Source organism: Trichosurus vulpecula, chromosome 1 (genome assembly GCF_011100635.1).
Source record: "Trichosurus vulpecula isolate mTriVul1 chromosome 1, mTriVul1.pri, whole genome shotgun sequence".
NCBI classification, from domain to species: domain Eukaryota; kingdom Metazoa; phylum Chordata; class Mammalia; order Diprotodontia; family Phalangeridae; genus Trichosurus; species Trichosurus vulpecula.
The window spans coordinates 447,098,644-447,116,845 of NC_050573.1; the positions used below are offsets into that span (position 1 = coordinate 447,098,644).

The following is an 18,202-nucleotide window of genomic DNA, read 5'->3' on the forward strand; positions in this document are numbered from 1 at the left end:
AGTAAAACAGATACAGTTTGAGTAGAGGAAAAAAACCAACACATCAACTAAGTTTGTTACACAAAGTAGAAATTAATAGATAGAAAATTAAAAATTGAAAACATAATTAGACCCCATTCCTTCTGAAGATATATAAATGCAGGAAGTTGATGTCAGTATTTCAATACATTGATACTGAAAAGAAGGGAGACAGATTTGGTTTTATTGTGTTCAAAGCAAGATTTTCTTCCCTAGTTGTTAATTCTCCCTATCTTGAGTATGGTTTATGTCTCTTCCTTTTTAGTGTCTTTAAATATGATTGCAAATGATGTGCTACGTATGACATTTGGTGACGGGGTGCTTTTGAATTCACAGCTGGCAGTACTTGGTGCTTGCATCTGTAACCATCCCGGAGGACAACCTTGTTCCTGTGCTAGGACAGCTGCCATGGCTAGAAAACAGCTTCTTCAGCTGAAGCAAGAGGTAATGCTCAGTTTGGCCAAATGGCCATGACTATTACTATGCTTTATTTCTCCATTTTGAAAATAGTGGGATTAATAGAAGAGTCACATCTGTAATAATTATTTCATGGTGACAAATGTCAACTGCTGAGATTTACTTGGTTTTTAGTAGTATAACTGACATAAATTGGCTGTTGTTTCATTAGAATTTTTTAAAAAAACTGATCCTATAATTTCACTGAGACAGCTAGGTAGCAGAGTGGATATAGCACCAGGCCTGAAGTCAGGAAGACCCGAATTCAAATCGAGCCTCAGACACTTACTAGCTGTGTGACCCTGGGCAAGTCACTTAACCCTGTTTGTCTCAGCTTCCTCATCTGTCAAACGACCTGGAAAAGGAAATGGCAAACCACTCCAGTATCTTTGCCAAGAAAGCCCCAAATGGGGTCATGAAGAGTCAGGCATGACTGAAACGAATGAACGACATATGTATATATCTATATCTATATCTATATCTATATCTATATCTATATCTATATCTATATCTATATCTATCTATATATATCAGTGATATTTGCATATATATATGTATATATGTATTTCTTGTGTGTGTGTATGTGTACGCACATGCATGCGTGCATTCATGTTGTTGCCCCCATTAGAATGTAAGCTCCATGGGGCCAGGGATTATTTTCCCTTTTTCTTTGTATCCCTAGCACTTAGCATACAGTTCCTGGTGCCATTTAATAAATGCTTATTGACCGACTGACTGACATACAGCCCTGATGATGACCTAGATCCATAGGGTGCATGCACAAGGAGGCCATTTAATCAACTCAGAGTTCATGGAATTACAAAATTTGAGAGTTGGAGGGGCCCTTGGTGACCACGGTCCAACTGATGGTAAAAGGAATCCCCACTATAACAGACCAGAAAAGTGGTTGTCTGTGTGAAGACTTCCACGGAGGGGGGTGCTGCCACCTCCAGAGGCAGCTTGTTTTTTAACAGCTTTCATTGTTAGAAATTTTTCCTAACCTCAAGCCTAGACTGACCTCATTGCTCTCTGATTCTGCTCTTCATGGCCAAACAGAATAAGTGTGATCTCTCATTTCATGTGACAAACTTCAACTGCTTTTAAGACATCTATTATGTCTCCCTGCCTTTTGCCCAGAGCGCCACCCCCTGCCTGCCCTCCTGCTCCCAGGCTTCTTTTCTTTAGGCTAAACATGTTGAATTCCTTGTACCAATCCCCATATGTCAGGAACTCAGTTATTTGGTTGCTTTCCACCAGGCACTCTACTGTTCATCATTGTCCTTCTTACATTGTGGCTCCTGGAACAAAATAAAACACTCCAAATGGGATCTGAGTACCTTTGGGATTATGGGATTATCACCTTTCTAGTCCTGGAAGCTGTGCTCTTTTATTGCAATTAATTCATTAATTACTGTTCTTCATCACAATTATTTTAGCTACTACATCATATTGAACTTGCAGTCCACTATGCATTATTGGAAAGATTTTTTTTTTAGAGCGAGAGTAGCATGCGATTAGTTAATATTTGAAATATAAACTCTGTTTTGTCGCATTAATACAATTATCCATGAGGTCAAAAGAGATATTTTTCATGTCAAAGAGAAATTAGATTCAGAGAAGGGACTGAACAAGGAAAACTTAAGAAGGTCAAGGTGACATATCAACAGACAGAAAAGAATATTAAGACGTAGTGATATTCATGTGATGGGGCACTGAAACCTATCAGACATTATGGTGCCAAAGTTAACTAAAAAAAAAAACTGAAACAAATGTAATTATGATGGGTATTATTGAACTGAACATGCTCGACATGATTTTAGAACAAAGTACCCAAAGACAAGGGTTTAGAATCAATGGACTAACAACATAAACAAACACGACAAAATAAAAATTAAAAGTCTCAGGGTATATTGTTATATGATTTCTTCAGGATCTTAAACCAATAGAAATACTTAAAGTATTATCCTATATAAGCCTTCTAAATGAAGTTTTTGTGTATTAATGGGAGAACTATTTAAAAGAGAACTCCTAGACCTTGCCTAGGGTAGTTAGGTGGTACAGTGGATAGAATGCCAGGCCTGGAATGAGGAAGACTCATCTTTCTGAGTTCAAATCTGGCCTTAGACACTTAGTAGCTGTGTGACCCTGGGCAAGTCAGTTAACCCTGGTTGCCTCAGTTTCCTCATCTGTAAAATGAGCTGGAGAAGGAAATAGCAAATCACTCCAGTATCTTTGCCAAGAAAACCCCAAATGGGGTTACGAAGAGTAGAACATGACTGAACAACAACAGAGATTTTTGGATAAGTTATTTTCTATAGAAGAAGACTCATTTTAGAGTTATATATTTGAATGCATGTTATAAAGACGAACTTGCTACGTAACTTTGTTCAAAAATCTGCTGAATACAGATATTAAGTCAGCAAGCAGGGATATGTAAGTAGATGTGTGTATAGAATATTGTTATCTATGTAATATATATTATATAATGTATACGATATCTAATATATCATATATAATATTAAATATGTGGATAGAGTACCAGTCCTGGAGTCAGAAAAACCTGAGTTCAAATCTGGCCTCAGATACTTACTAGCTATGCGATGGTGAATAAGTCATTTCACCTCTGTTTGCCTCAGTATCCTCATTTGTAAAATGGGAATACCGGCAGCACCTACCTCCCACGTTTGTTCCAAGGATCCGATGGGATGACAATTGTACAGCACTTGGTCCTGGCTGCTAGGAATGGCCATCTTGCTAATACCAAATACAACTTTCCTGATGATGCTACGTGGCTGTGAGTCAGAGAACACCAGGATCCCAAAGAAGGGCCATGGGATGACATGTAATGGACAGGAGCAGGCTGCAGGGTTCCAGCACTTATGACATACGACAGTGATAACAAACATGATGGCCGACGTGCGTGTGGTTTTTTATGGTTTACAAAGCACTCGCCCTATGTTATCTCGTTTGATTCTTCACCACAACCCTTTGAGGCAGGCATTATTATCCCCACTTTACAGATGAGAAAACTTAGCATTTATAATGATGTTTTTAATATAATAATAGTAATATGAAGCATTTATAATGGTGCTTTTGGTGCAATAATAACACCTAGCAGTGATCATACTGCTTTTAAATTTCTGCAAAGCGCTTTATATGTCTTAACTTTTGATCCTCACAACAACCCTGAGATGCGTGCTGTTGTTATCTTCATTTTACAGATGGGGAAACTAAGGCAAACAGAGGTCAAATGACTTGCCCAGGGTCACACAGCTAGTAAATATCTGGATGCGTTTGAACTCAGGTCTTTCGGAATCCAAATCCTGAGCTCAATGCACTATGGCGCCGCCTAGCTGCCTCTGAAACATGAAGTGACTTGCTTATGATTAGATACTTACTACATATACATCACAGGTGGGATAAAAACACAGGTGTTGACTGACTCCAAGCACACTTTTTTTTTTTTTTTTTTTTTTTTTTTTAGTAACTAGTCGTGTGACCATGGACAAATCACTCAACCTCTCTGGACCACAATTTTCTCATCTGTAAAATCTGCATAATCTCTTACTTGCGGCTCAAATGAGATAAGCAAGTAAATAAAACCTTTTGCAGACTTTAAGGTTATATTAAATGCCAGTTCATATTATTAACTAGATACAGCAGGTAAATGACATTATGAAAGATGCTTTTTATGACCAACATAGGTAGGCTATTTATAGTGTAAGAATAAGAGACAGTGGACAGCTTGAGGATCCCCTCCGTACTAACAGAGTAAGAGGAAGGCCTTTAGCCTGTTGACTAGAGCTTTTCATCTCCCTTTATCGAGGGAATGCACACATAGATATAATCAATGATCTATCACAGCACGTAGTGTTCAACAAGGCCGGAATTGTACTTACTAATCGGTTTACCTCATAAGCCTTCAAATAACTAGAAAATAATCCCTGACCATCTATAATTTTTTAGCTCAAGGCTATGCTAGAAATCTGACTTCACTACAATAGTCAGAACATTGATTATGACCCTGTCATTGGCTATCAAACCTTTCCTGGCTGTGTTACCTTAGGTGAGTCACTTAAACACTGTCTGCCTCAGTTTCCCCAGCTGTAAAATGAGACTAACAAGAATGCCTACCTCACAGGATTGTTGTGAGGGATTAAATGAAGGAATATCCATAAGCACTTAGCACAGTGCCTGGCACATAGTAGGTGCTTAATAAATGCTTACGTCCTTCTCAGCCCCCAGGGAAGGTAAAATCGTATGATTTTAATAATCAATTTACTATTCAGCACTCTGCCTGGAGTCAGGAAGACCGGAATTCAAATCCAGCCTCAGAATACTTACTGGCTGCGTAACCTTGGACAAGTCACTTAGCCTCTGTTTGCCTCAGTTTTCTCACCGCATAATAACAGCACCTACATCTCAGGGTTGTTGTGAGGATCAAACGAGATAATATTTGTAAAAAGGGCTTAGCACAGTTCCTGGCATTCTCATACTTCCCCTTCCCCTTCCTCTCTGTTATTTGTTAAATTCTATATTTGTTCATTTGTTTTGGTTTGTCTTAAACTATTCCCTGGTTTAAGCTGAAGCTTGAATACTCTGGCCACATAAGAAGAAGACAGGTCTCATTGGAAAAGACTCTGATGTTGGGAAAGATCGAAGGCAGAAGGAAAAGGGGGACAGCAGAAGATGAGATAGAGAGTGTCATGGAAGTAGTGAACATGAACTTGGAAAGACCTGGAAAGATGGTGGAGGATAGAGGGAGGACCTGGTGTGCTGTGGTTCATGGGGTCATGAAGAGTCAGGCATGACTGAACTACTGAGCTGAAATTCCCTGGTTTTGCTGAAGAGCTAAAAGTTAAACAAAATGCATGGTACCAATCAGGTTGAAATTCTACTTTGTGCCAACATTTTCTCACTACATATTTTATAGTAACTTTTTATTTTGTAATATTTACCCCTGTGGGTCCAGTGGATCTTCAGTTTCTCCTCCCTCCCTCCCTTTCCCCTCAGTTTCTTCTCTCCTAATGTACCTGCTATACCCTCTCTGGTCACAGATGCTCATACAGAAAGTTGTTAGGTCCTTTCCAGACAGATCTGACTTAATTTTCTGCAGGCAGGTTGGGGATAAAATGGGAAGAAATGGCTCCTTTTCTTATTAATCAAACACTTCCCTCTCTGAGAACCCTTATCTTTCTTGGGCCAGAGACAGGGACCTTGATTCTGGGTTAAGTATGTTTCCTAAGGCATTTTCTCCATCCTCAACTCTACCTCATTCCTCCTGAATACGTTTTTGTTTTTTATTTCTGCTAAGATACAGCTTCGCCTTCAGGATAATGTTTATCAAAATTTCCTCTTGCTAATCCTACTAAAAAAAGATTTCTTTTTAAACTGTTACAACAGTATCAAATGGATGTAAATGTAGTACACATTTTGAGAATCTAGTCTTTTGAACTTTGACTAATGAGCTTTGCTAAAATTCTTTTGCTGATTTTCAGTAATAAGTATAGCCAAAATGCTATAGGGGTTGTAAACCCTGAAGGCTCAGATGCTGAAATTTTTGAGCTCTTGCTTCTGCATACCTTATTCTGAGGTTATAATGGAATTCCAGGCCATGCTGAGAGGTCACATCTAGTGACTCATTAATAAAGTATTGAGCAGAGTCTCTAAAAAATAGCAAAGAAAAGCAGCATGCAAAAAATATCCAAAAAAAACCCCCATAAATAAGTGTTTGAACCTTTCCCTTAGTAACATGTGCTTTTTTTTTTTAGAAAAAAGTAAAATGAGTGAAGAAAGAACATGTTACTTCCATCCTATCACCCCTTTCTAGTTTGGCAAAATATTTCCAAGTCCTACACTAATCACTACCAGCAAGCAAGTCTGAATCAGCTGTCATGAAGGTTACCTATTAAAACTTTTCTTTCTGTTACAGTTAGAAATGCTAAGGAAGAGTAAAGAAGAAGCTTATATAATGGCAGATGCATTCAGGATTGCATTTGAGCAACAATTAATGAGAAGAAATGAGCAGACCTTGAGATTGACACAAATGAATAAATTTTATAAAAAACCAACCAAATGGCTAAACTGGAAACACCTTAAGGATGATGGTAATTATACATCAGTAAAACATTGTTCAATTTTAGGGGTCTGGGTTATTCTAATAGAACACTAAGTGTGCCAATTTCAGTTGTGCGCTGTTATAATAAAGCTGCGGCATATAATGTCTCACTCATAGTTGTCTGGTTGACAAAACCATCTATGGAAAAAAACCAACAATAGGGCTATTGAAGGACACAGCTGCAAGTGAGACTTTGAGAATCATGAGGTCATCTCACAGATTCTCTCCTGGTTCTTTCATGTTCATAGGAATGAATACATTTAAAAGAAAATTATATGCCATTTAAAAGTATATTTAAGAGAAACTATCAGGAAGGAAGAATAATTTGGATAGTGGCAATGAAAACCAAGTTGAAATGACGTTTCCAACAACTATATGTTTTGCTTAACCCCTTCACAATGTTTCCTTTCTTCAGTTTTCCCAACTGGATAATAAAAATTGTCAGGGCTTCATTCTCTGGTACAATACTGTATTGTGTTTGACTCTGAAGGAGGCTATTAAACATAGAGTAACAGCTTTCAGTTAACCTCTCAGCCTCATTTTCCTTATTTATAAAATGAAGGGATTGACTTAGTTGACCTCTAAGGTACTTTACAACCCTAGATCAACCATAGTTTGATACTGTCTTTTAAGATTAAGATTCCCTTCCTAAAATGTCATGTTGATAATGTGAGGTTCATCTTATATTCTTTATTTGTTATTTCTTGTTTATTAAATATAATTTTAATTTGTTCATTATTTTTATCTAAATGTAATTTTTGTTTGTAAAACATAATTTTGGTGATTATATATCTATATATCTATATCTATCTATCTATCTATCTATCTATATATATCTATATATATAGATATATATATTTTAAAGAGCCCTGAAGTTTAGTTGGCATTTAAGAAGTAGGATTAAATCTAGAATTATAGAATTCCGGAATCCCAGAAATGTAAGAGACCTCAGAGGTCTCGAAGATTAAATGACCAACTACTTCTTGGCTATGCTGAAGAGTTCATGTCACATATGGGTTCAACCAGATAGCTCTCAGGGTCCTATACAAATCTAAGATTCTTACTGTATGATTCATTGATTAGAACTCATCTCTGAGTGAGAATGCCTTCTTTAGCAATTTTGGCTGTTCTTGCTACTGAAAATCCACAATAGAATTTTAGATAAATGTTTATTAGTCAAAATACAGTAGACTGGGCTCTGAGTAATATGTATCTATATCTATATCTATGTATATATATTTGCATCCATTTGCTATTGTTCTAATAATTAAGTTGTCATTAATAAAAAAAAAGTTAGTGGAAGAATTAGCAAAAGGAAAGATATTCTAGTATAGCAAATCCAAGGTATAACTTTGGTGCATCAATACAATTTGATTTATTTCACACACCACCATTTCTCTATGGCACTTTACAGTTTACAAAATGCCTTCCTCACAACCCTATGGGGTAGGTAGTGCAAGTCCCTTTTCCTTGGTGAGGAAAAATAAGTAAGCTTCAAGTTACTAATAAAGCTAAAAGTTACAGAATTTGGAAATAATCGTAAACCTTGCCTACAACTTCAGATTTTGATTGATTTAGAAATGTAAATTATGAAAGATGAAGATTGAGAGGTGATGTTTGTTGTACTTATCAGTTGTCAGGAGTTTAATTTGGTGGAAAGGGGAAGCTGGTTTTGGAGCTAGGAAAGCCAAGGACAGTGTAGAGTTGAACTGGTTCAAGAAGGGGTCAAGAGAGGGAAAAGTAGGGAGATGGCCTGGTAGAGAACTAAATAGGCAAGGGATTAAAGGTCATGGTGTGGATGAAGAGCAGGGTTTGGTACAGGAAAGCAGAGGGAGAGATGGAAGCCAATCGATGGCGATCAGATAAGGGAATTTCAGAGTTCTTGAACATGGGGGTGTGGTACATTTGTGGTTGAGGACAAGATGGAGTGTATGACCATCTTTGTGTGTGGCTGAGGTGGGGTGGAAATCATGGGAAAGTCATAAGGAACTAGGAGGTTAGAATAGGGAGTACTAGTGAGTGAATGAGTGGTGTGTGTATGTGTAAACAAGATTTGGAGAGGAAAGAAAGACTATGAGAGCCAGGTACTGAATTCATTGAGGAAGGAAGGGGAGAAAGTATCATAGAGGTCTGGAAAAAAGAGCCACCTTGATTTTGATTGACTGGGATTTGCATTGTATGGACCTCGAAGGAGGAGGGATCACTGAGTGATGGTGGTAGGGTGAGAACCTGGAAGTGGTAATGTGGAGTAGGAGACATAGAACATAAGCGGCAGGTAAGGTAGACAATGAGGTGTTAAAAGTCTTAGTTGAAGTGTAAAAAAGAGTTCACAATAGGCTAAACCTCTATAAGGTGAGAAAAAGTTTTCTATTTGGAAAGCCAGGTATAGGAGAAGGGATGAGGGGAGGGGAATTTTTCTCTCCCCTTCCTGCAACTGGCCATAGCATCTTGCACTACAGCTACTTAGCCAATCAATGACCACGAACCCAGCCAGAAACAGGCCAGGAATTAAGGCAAGAGATAGTTATATGAAGTGTGACCTGTGTGGAGAGAGCCAATCCTGACTCTTAGAAACTGAGTTATAGTGAGTAAGAAGTCCAGGGATCCCAGCTGAGCAACCTGTCTAGTAGAGATGTTGCACCCAGAAGGAGTAGATTGTGGATATGAGAAAGGAACAGATTTTGTGGGTTCTGCACTACCAGAAGTATTAGTTGCTTGGTGCTTGGTCTACATATGCTCCTTTCATGTGTATCTCTCTACTAGTGTGCTCTATGTGTTTGTTCTTCCCGCTGATTCTGTGCTTTGTTGTGGAAGAATGTGACCAAGCTTTGGCAGGGCTGGTAATGTTCTGTGACTTGTTCTTACAATGCTATCTCAGTAAATGCTTTGATCTAATCATCTCTATTAGTTAACTTTTAAAGGCAATCAGTCATACCAGTGGGGGCTTGTGAGCTATAGTTTTAGTACCTTGAATCCACAGTAACCACTCTTTTGGAACCCATTATTCAAATGCATGTTATGTGGTTGGCCTAGAAGAGGGGCACCATATAAATGTTTTGCTAAAAGCTTAACATCAATACAACCAACTGAGTTCACTTAGTAACATTAATTTCAGTACATTACAGTTTTTCTGTTATTTCTTCCATGTCCTCATTTGGATTTTTCATTCATTTTCGTTTTCTAATTTTTATATCGTTGTGTTGAGGGCTGGGGAGATGAGGTCCAGGAACCCCAAGACTAGAGTTCCCAGACAGGGTAGTTGAGGGGGAGTACCCCTCAAGGACCCAAGTACTGGAGAGGGTCGAGGTCTTCTGGAATGAATTCGCAGACTCAAGCATTCTTCAAGTCATGGTGGCAAAGATTTATTAAGCTTTTCAGCAGGCAAGAGTTCTTAGGGAATCTGCAACCTTAGAGGAGTGCAGTTAAAGTTTATATATGATATTTTGGGGTAAAACTTGTGCCAAGTGTGTTAATTAGGTGTTTTGGGGTGGGATTAGGGAGTGGTTAAGGGGCTGTCAGTTCTTAAAGGAACATGCACATTTTGTATCTACTGCGCAGGTATCTCACTGGGTTCACTGGGAAATAGCCCAAGGAGGGGCTACATAGAGGTGCGGTCTTAGACTTGAAACATCACTAAGTCAACTAATAATGGTCAGGGCTGACTGGGAAATACCCAGGCTGCTTCCACCAATATCTTGTTAGACAAGATAAATGTAAGGGAGTATACATTCGTCTAGGTCTAGCATGCACATGATAGGCCAATGAGTAGTGAATATCTTTATGACCCAGCACATGGCCAGTTCAGCATGTACACAGGGAGTCCAAACTAATAAATTCTATAGGTACAGCTGGCTGCAGTATAAGGAGGAGAGATAAGTATTTTGCTAGGGCATGCTGCCCTTGAACTGGAGAAGAACTGTCTGAGACAGTATTTTGAGGCTAGGGAGAGATGTGATTTTAGAACTGGATGTGGTTTTGGAATTGGGGTCCAGGCATAGGCACCCAAACAGGGGCTAAGGAGAAATGTGATATTAGAATTAGGGTCCAAGCACAGGCACCCAAGCACCCCATCAGTTGTAGTTAATATGTTGGCCAGTTCTTGTTTTTGGTTTGGGTTTTTTTCTTTTTTTTGCAACTTTAACACCAACAAAACTTTGTAACTCCATAGACAAAACAAAATTGGAAGGAAACCAGAACACATAAATTTTGTTATTATCTTGTTAAAGTTAATTTTAAAAATCAAAATGAAAATAGTATTTTTCTATTTTTATTTGGTATTTTATTTTTTATTTTGCTTGTATTCACTGATACTATTAAACTTAAAATAACACTTTTTAAAGTATCAAAATATAAAGTATCAAATTACCAAATTGATTCATTTCTACTAAATGAGTTATGAAGCTACATCCTCTAATACAGGTGTTTCATACCCTCTTCTTACTAGAATACATATTTTGAGTAGTTTTTTTTAAAGAGGAAAGATTTTGCTGTAGTGGAAAGATATTTTGATGTTTTGGAAGCAATCTATATAGGGAAGAGAATGCTTGCGTGTGTATCCTTGGACATGTCATAAGCTCTCTGAGCTTCCATTCCCTCATCTGCTGTTTATTTTTTTTAATTGGGCATGCACTTTATTTTTTTAAAATTTATTTTAGTTTTCAGCATTCACTTTTATAAGATTTTGAGTTCTAAATTTTTCCCCTCTCTCCTCCCCTCTCTTCCCAAGATGGCATGCAATCTGATATAGGCTAAACATGTAGAATCATATTAAACATATTTTTATATGGGTCATGTTGTGAAAGAAGAATCAGAACAAAAGGGAAAAAAACATGAGAAAGAAAAAAAAGAGAAAATAGTATGCTCCAATCTGCATTGACTCCATAGTTCTTTCTCTGGATGTGGATAGCATTTTCATCATGAGTCTTTTGGAACTGTTTATTTTTTTAAGGGTGTAGTATCTGTCCCCTCTCTCAGATGCACCTCATAGGGTCATTGCCAAAAGTGGCTTAAAAGTCTTTGTAAGATGAAAAACACTGCTCAGTTATGAGTACTTTGTAAATTCTTAAGTTGGCTGTGTATACGTATAAATGTGAGCTAATATTTTTTCACAGAGCTGTGTTTCACTTGGACTTAACATGTTTAATTTTAGGATTGGCGTTACAAAAGAAGAACTTTGGACAGAAGCTAATAGGTATACTTGAAGCCAATTCTAAGAAAATAGAAGAGCTGGACAATCCTCAGGAAATCTTTAGAATCCTAATAGATTTGGTCAGTATCTTTGGTTTCTTCTTTTGGAAAGCTAAGGACCTGTTCAGCCTCATTTCTTGTAATTTTCCCATGCAGATGTTCTGTTCCAGCCAACTTTATCTGCTTGTTGTTTTACTCCTTAATGCAACTTGCTCATCTCTATCTTCATATCTGTAATACCATTCAACTCATGGAACACCCCTCTCCCATGTCTGATTGTCTTTCCATTCATGTCCTTCCCTAAAAACCTGGAGTGTTCTACTCATCGTCTGCCCTATTTGTATTTATCATCCTCTTCAAAACTAGGCTCACAGTGTCTCCTCATAAGTCTTCCTTGATTCATGCCACCCAGTTTTGATTACTTCCTTTATTCAGTGCTCTCTTGAAACTTATATATTCTGACCACATCAAAGGTATAAATGATATGGCATGTTGGTCTGTAAGTCACGGTATGAATGGATGCATGCAAATATGTTCAGTCTTTCCTGTTTCACTCCACAAGACTCTGAAGTGCTCTGAAGTGCTTTCCACTTTTTTTTAACTGCATACAAAGTTCATATGCCATGGTTACTTAGTAAAAGTTTGACATTGGAGAATTAATGACTGAGTGATATGGTACAATAACCTATTATTATAATGTACCATACTTGGAATATATTTATATACCATCTACCAAAGCAGCCCTGTAAAACTCAAAAAGAAACAGGGCCCCAAATCCATACGTAATGATTCATGTGGGCTACATGTTGACTTCATTTTAAAATGTAATGTTTTATTGTATTTTTATTTATTTTATTAAATATTTCTCAATTACATTTTAATCTGATTTGGGCCACCTTTGGGAGTGTTGCGGGTCACATATGGTTGGGGGCACATGTTTGATACCTCTGTACCAAAGGACTTTTCTAATGTTTGATTAAGGCATAAAAATGACCCAGAAGGCCATTCCATGGCCATCCCAGTGGACTCTGGTTGGCTTTACCACATCTATGAAAGCTTTGAGTTCAGGCTAAACAATGTGCATTTATGCATTTATGAATAAATGTGCATTTATCTATTTAATGACAAGGCTAACTATGTGTAGAGAACCCCCCATATCCATTAAATAGCGAACTCTTGGAGAACAGGAACTGGTTTTTGCTTTCTTCTTACCCCCATTGTTTAGTGCAGTGCCTGGCACATTGCAGACACTTAAAAGCTAGTTTATTGACTGCCTGACACACCCTTAGAAGGTTGACCACCGGGTTTTGAATTTTTCATTCATGGTAGTTGTTGAGTAGTCAATGGGAAGAGAGCAATGAAATGACAGATGTTCCAAAGTGTCCGTCACTCTTGGTATTTATTGCCTTAATTGTGCTTCTTTTATTTCCCATACATGCAGTTGAATGATAAAGAAGAAGCTTTAGCTCATCAGAGAAAAGTTAGTTACATGCTTGCTCGGGAACTGGAAGAAAAAGATGCTGTAAAGAAGAGTAAAGACCATGAACCTGGGAAGGAGGATTCTCCATCTGAAAACCACTCACCTCAAACTTCAGATCCCCCTAGTTTGTTTGATCCTGCTTGTTCAAATTTCCACATTCTTAACTCTAGGAACTGTATTTGTTCAGTCCCTAACCACAAAGTAGATGAGACTTCCAAAAGAACACTTCAAAAATCACATTCCTTGCCATCAAGGATCAGGTTTTTTGAAGAAAGTCAAGTTGAAGAAACAGATGAAATTAGAATTGAAAGTGGTTTGTAACGCCGTTTTAAAAAATAAGATTTTGTGCCTCTTACTGTGTTATGAGAAGTTTTGCACCTATGTTGCACTTTCTTAGCCTTCCTAGTTTTAAAACAATAATTGGACCAAACTTTATGGGAACAATGCGTTTTTCTGTAATTTAATATTGTGATGACATATGTGCTTTAAAATATTTTTAGTATGGTATTTCATTTAGTGTTTAATTTGTTAACATACTGAAATGAAGCACATAAAATGATTTAGGAAGAAAATAGAAACATAATTATTTGATTAGATTATATAACAGAAGCCTAGGTTGACTAAAGGAGCATGGAACAATTTTAAAATGTTGCTCTATGAAACTGTGGCATCTAGCCAATCCTTGCAATGGAGTACATTAACTATTAGCTGCTAAAGCAGTTTCTAATCTTGGCTTTTTCTGTAAACTATTTGATGTAAAAAGTTAAGAACTGACAGTTCCATTTTGTTAATTTCAACCCAGAATTTCAGATGATGAAATTTCACCTTTATTGGTTTCTTTGGACAGAGTACGAAAGGAATCTATTGTTTTTTACTTCATAGGATTACAGGTTTAGCTCTGGAGGGATCTTCAGAAATCATCTAGTCTCACTTCCCCCTTTTATACATGAAGAAACAAGCCCAGAGAAGAGTCACGCCGTGAGCAGCAGAACTCAGAACTGCACTCAAGTCTGCAGACTCAAATCCACCACTCTTTTTACTATATCACTGCCTCTTAATGATCTGATTTGGACATTTTATATAACACAGTGGCTCAAGCAGAATAGGTACTCCTAAGTCATTGCAGCTTTGGGAGTGTACTATGTTATCATTATAGGAAGTGGAAGTCAGATTTTCACCTAATTCCAATCTTTGGAAGAGGCAAGTTAAAAAGTGTTCAGATAGAAGAGGTTGCACTGCAGTCTTGAAGTTAAAGGATTTATGGGATAAGACATATTTGTGAAAAATGATGCAATAATAATAAATGAAATAACATTAGTAGAGCTAAGTGCTTTTTTTTTTCCTATGGCAAAGTTTTTCAGGCCTCAGAAACTTTCATTGCTGGATTTACGTTTTTCAGGTTATAATTTTTTAAACCAATAAATTACCATGTTAGAGAAGACTAATTTTAGGTACAGACAGACTTCAGCAGATAGTAGGGGACAGAAGGCCTGGCAGGCTATGGTCAACAGGGCCATGAAGAGTTGGATACAACTGAATGACAGAACAAAAACAACAAAAGGGAATCTGGAAAATTGTGTTAACAGTTATATAATTTACTGTTGAAGGAAGAGCATTTAATATGGAGTTAAGGACATCAAGAAACTGAGTTCCATATGGAGATGTGCCCTTGAATATAAAACAAATATTTGACATTTTTATATCTGATTCCTAATCTGAATAGTATAACCAAATTGCATTAGGGATCTTCTGACATCTTACCTCACTAGCATTATGAGCACTGTAGGTAGCATTTGTAAAACTTTTTGAGTTCTTCAGAGCAAGACAATTAAATTTTTAGTAAAAGACTAACATTTGACTCAGGATGAATGAATATTTTGGGGCAGCTAGGTGGCGTAGTGAGTAGAGCACCGGCCTTGGAGTCAGGAGGACCTGAGTTCAAAGCCGGACTCGGACACTTGACACATGTACTAGCTGTGTGACTTGGGCAAGTCACTTAACCCCAATTGCCCTGCCAAAAAAGCAAAAAAAAATTTTTTTCTATGTGCTTTATCACATAGTTTCAAATCAATTTGCTCAATAAATATATCAACAGCAACATTGAAGGTGTTCTATCTAAAAACAAAACTTTGCTTCAGTGCTGTCTAATAATATGGCATTTGTTGAGAGTTCACCATTTTAACTGCTTTTTGTTTACTTTTGCATTTTTATTGCCCATTTAAAAATATGAAATCTGGCTGATATCCTTTATCCTGCTTATGTATCCATTTGCCTTTGATCATTTATGGCTTCAGTTAATATCCTGTCTGTGTATTTCTGAAAACTTGTTTAGGCTTATACTAATGGCTAGAGGTAATCTTTTAGTTTTTCTTTCTGTTTCTAAAAGTCTAGATTATCACTGAGAGTTGTTCATATGTGTACCCATTTTGAATATAGCATGACCCCTTTGTATGGTATATTGGTACAGGCCAGTGCTAATAAGTGCATTGTAGATTCATTTATATCAGGCTTTTACTGATAAATGTTGTCTTGTTCTGGAGTTTGTTTACTCTGTGGATTAGTTGAATTTGGTAATGACAACCTGTATCATTATGAGGTTCAATCCAATATTCTCTTTTGGTCTTTATTTAAAGTTCATGGGTACTACTCTCTATACATCATCCATGCTGCCCTGTGGGCACCTTTCTTTATGAATTCAACATCACATTTTTTTTCTCTCAACATCATCCTAGAAGATTTCAATATCTATGTTGTTGACTTCAAAGTTCCTAATCCTTTTTAATTACAAACCTGAATCATTCCGCTTTACACTATCCATACATTAGTATGCCCACACTTTAGTTTCATTTTCCAAAGATGTGGCCTTATTTCTGTCTTCTTTAACTCTCCACTTGTCTCTCTCCCACCACAGCTTCCTTATACATCTCTGCTTCCTACCGTATCCACCAAACTTTCTCCTCATTGTCACAGGGAATTTTTTTTATATTTATTTTTACCCAATTACATGTAAAGAACAATTTTTAACATTTGTTAAGTTTTGAGTTCCAAAATCTATCTCTTACTCTTTCCCCTCCTCTCTCCCTGAGATGGCAAACAATCTAATATAATATAGGTTATATGTGTCTAATCATGTAAAACATTTCCATATTAGTCATTTTTTGGGAAAAAAACAAAAAAAAAAGAAGAAAGAAAAGTAAGGAAGGAAGGAAGAGAGAGAGAAAGAAAGAAAAATAGTATGCTTCAGTTTGTATTCAAGTGCCATTAGTTCTTTCTCTGGAGGTGGATAGCATGTTTCATCATGAGAACTTTGGGATTGTCTTAGATCATGGTGCTGCTGAGAATAGCTAAGTCATTTGCTGTGGTTCATCATGCCATATTGCTGTTACTGCGTACAATGTTCTCCTGATTCTGCTCACTTCACGCATTACAGAGAATTTTAAGTCATTCATCCTGTCTCCCTTCAACATTATGTCCTTCTTGCCTGATTTGAACTTTCTTGCCATCCTAGTTTTAATATGTAACATCTTCTCCAGCACCCTGGGTCCCCTAATATCCTAACTTCATTCCCAGATCTTTCACCAAGCTCTAAGCTCTTCATGACAATCCCCTGTCCTGTATCACTCCCACAATCTACTTTCTTCATTCTTCTTCTGAGATTATAGAACATGCTTAGAAAAAGGTTCTGAAACCCTGCCAACCTTTTTCATCACACATTCATGTAATCTAATTTCCAACTGCCCTTAATACTGGTCATTAATCTTTTTTTTTTCCATCTCTCATTTGTCTTTCTAATACACTAATCATAGTGTTACCTTTAGTGAAATCATTGGAGTTCTAAGGAACTAACTAAAGACTGGTTACTTCTTAATGCTTTATGCCTAAATTTCCAAAAGTGACTTTCAAGTAACATTGAGAGTTTGGGTGTCTTAATCCCACAAGGTAATTTATTATAGGTGTGACCCTGAGATAAAATTATCTTCTAACACATGAGTATATTTTTTGTACAAAAATAGAGAAACTACACTAAATGTCAGCAATATTATTCAACATTGTTTTTAGACCATTTAAAATAATTAGACAATATAAAATACCTGAGTATATACCTGCCAAAACAGATACAGGAACTATATGAACATAAGCATAAAACGCTTTTTATACAGATAAAATCATGTCTAAATAATTGAAATAATATTTATTGTTCATGGGTAAGTAAAGCCAATATAATTTTAAAAATGAAATTTTACCTAACTAATCTATTTATTCAATGTCACCCCAATCAAATTACTAAAAGATTCTTACTGAGTTAGAAAAAATAATATTAAAGTTCATTTGGAAGAACAAATGGCCAGGAAATTCAAAGAAACCAGGAAAAAAAAGAGTAAAGGAAATAGATTCAGCGGTATCAGATCTTAAACTAGAGCATCGTTGAAGTATAAAATGGATAATTTCATTTATTTTAAATTAAAGTTTTCTTGTATAAATAAAACCTATGTAGCCAAGAATAGAAGGAAAGCAGAAAATTGGGAAAAAACTTTCATATACAGTCTCTCAGATAAGATGTGATTGGGTTGGAATATTGCTGTGATGTAGGAGATGATAAGCTAGTTGACTTAGAAAAATATAAAAAGACTTGGACATATGAAGGAAGATACTATCAAGCTTCAGAAAAACAGATGACAAATGGAAATAAGCGTAGTAGGATGTTACATGTATGTGTTGTATGAGTGTATGTTAATAGATATCTATGTATATGTATATATATCCACACAATTTTAGCATTCTTTAGAGTAGAGAGAGGGGAAAAAATAAAATAAAAAGTACATGACAGGGAACAAAAGAGAACCTATGAGGAAGCAAAGAAAAACTAGGCAGCTTTGAAAACAATGTGTAGTATTTATTATATAGGTTTTCTTGAAATAGAAATTTATTGTTTTATATTGAGT

The 18,202-nt window shown here is 36.6% G+C and overlaps 1 protein-coding gene across 3 annotated transcripts in view; it reads left to right on the forward strand.

The window, feature by feature from the left end:
* The window catches only part of CCDC125 (coiled-coil domain containing 125), a 55,780-nt gene extending 40,704 nt beyond the window's left edge, over positions 1-15,076 (forward strand). For all 3 annotated transcript variants that reach the window (XM_036748013.1, XM_036748025.1, XM_036748019.1), the window contains 4 exons: positions 355-462; positions 6,407-6,581; positions 11,742-11,860; positions 13,221-15,076. In XM_036748013.1, coding sequence (XP_036603908.1) covers positions 355-462; positions 6,407-6,581; positions 11,742-11,860; positions 13,221-13,580 — 762 coding nt within the window. In that variant the 3' untranslated portion in view covers positions 13,581-15,076. The remainder of the gene's footprint in view (positions 1-354; positions 463-6,406; positions 6,582-11,741; positions 11,861-13,220) is intronic.
* The last annotated feature ends 3,126 nt before the right edge of the window (positions 15,077-18,202 follow it).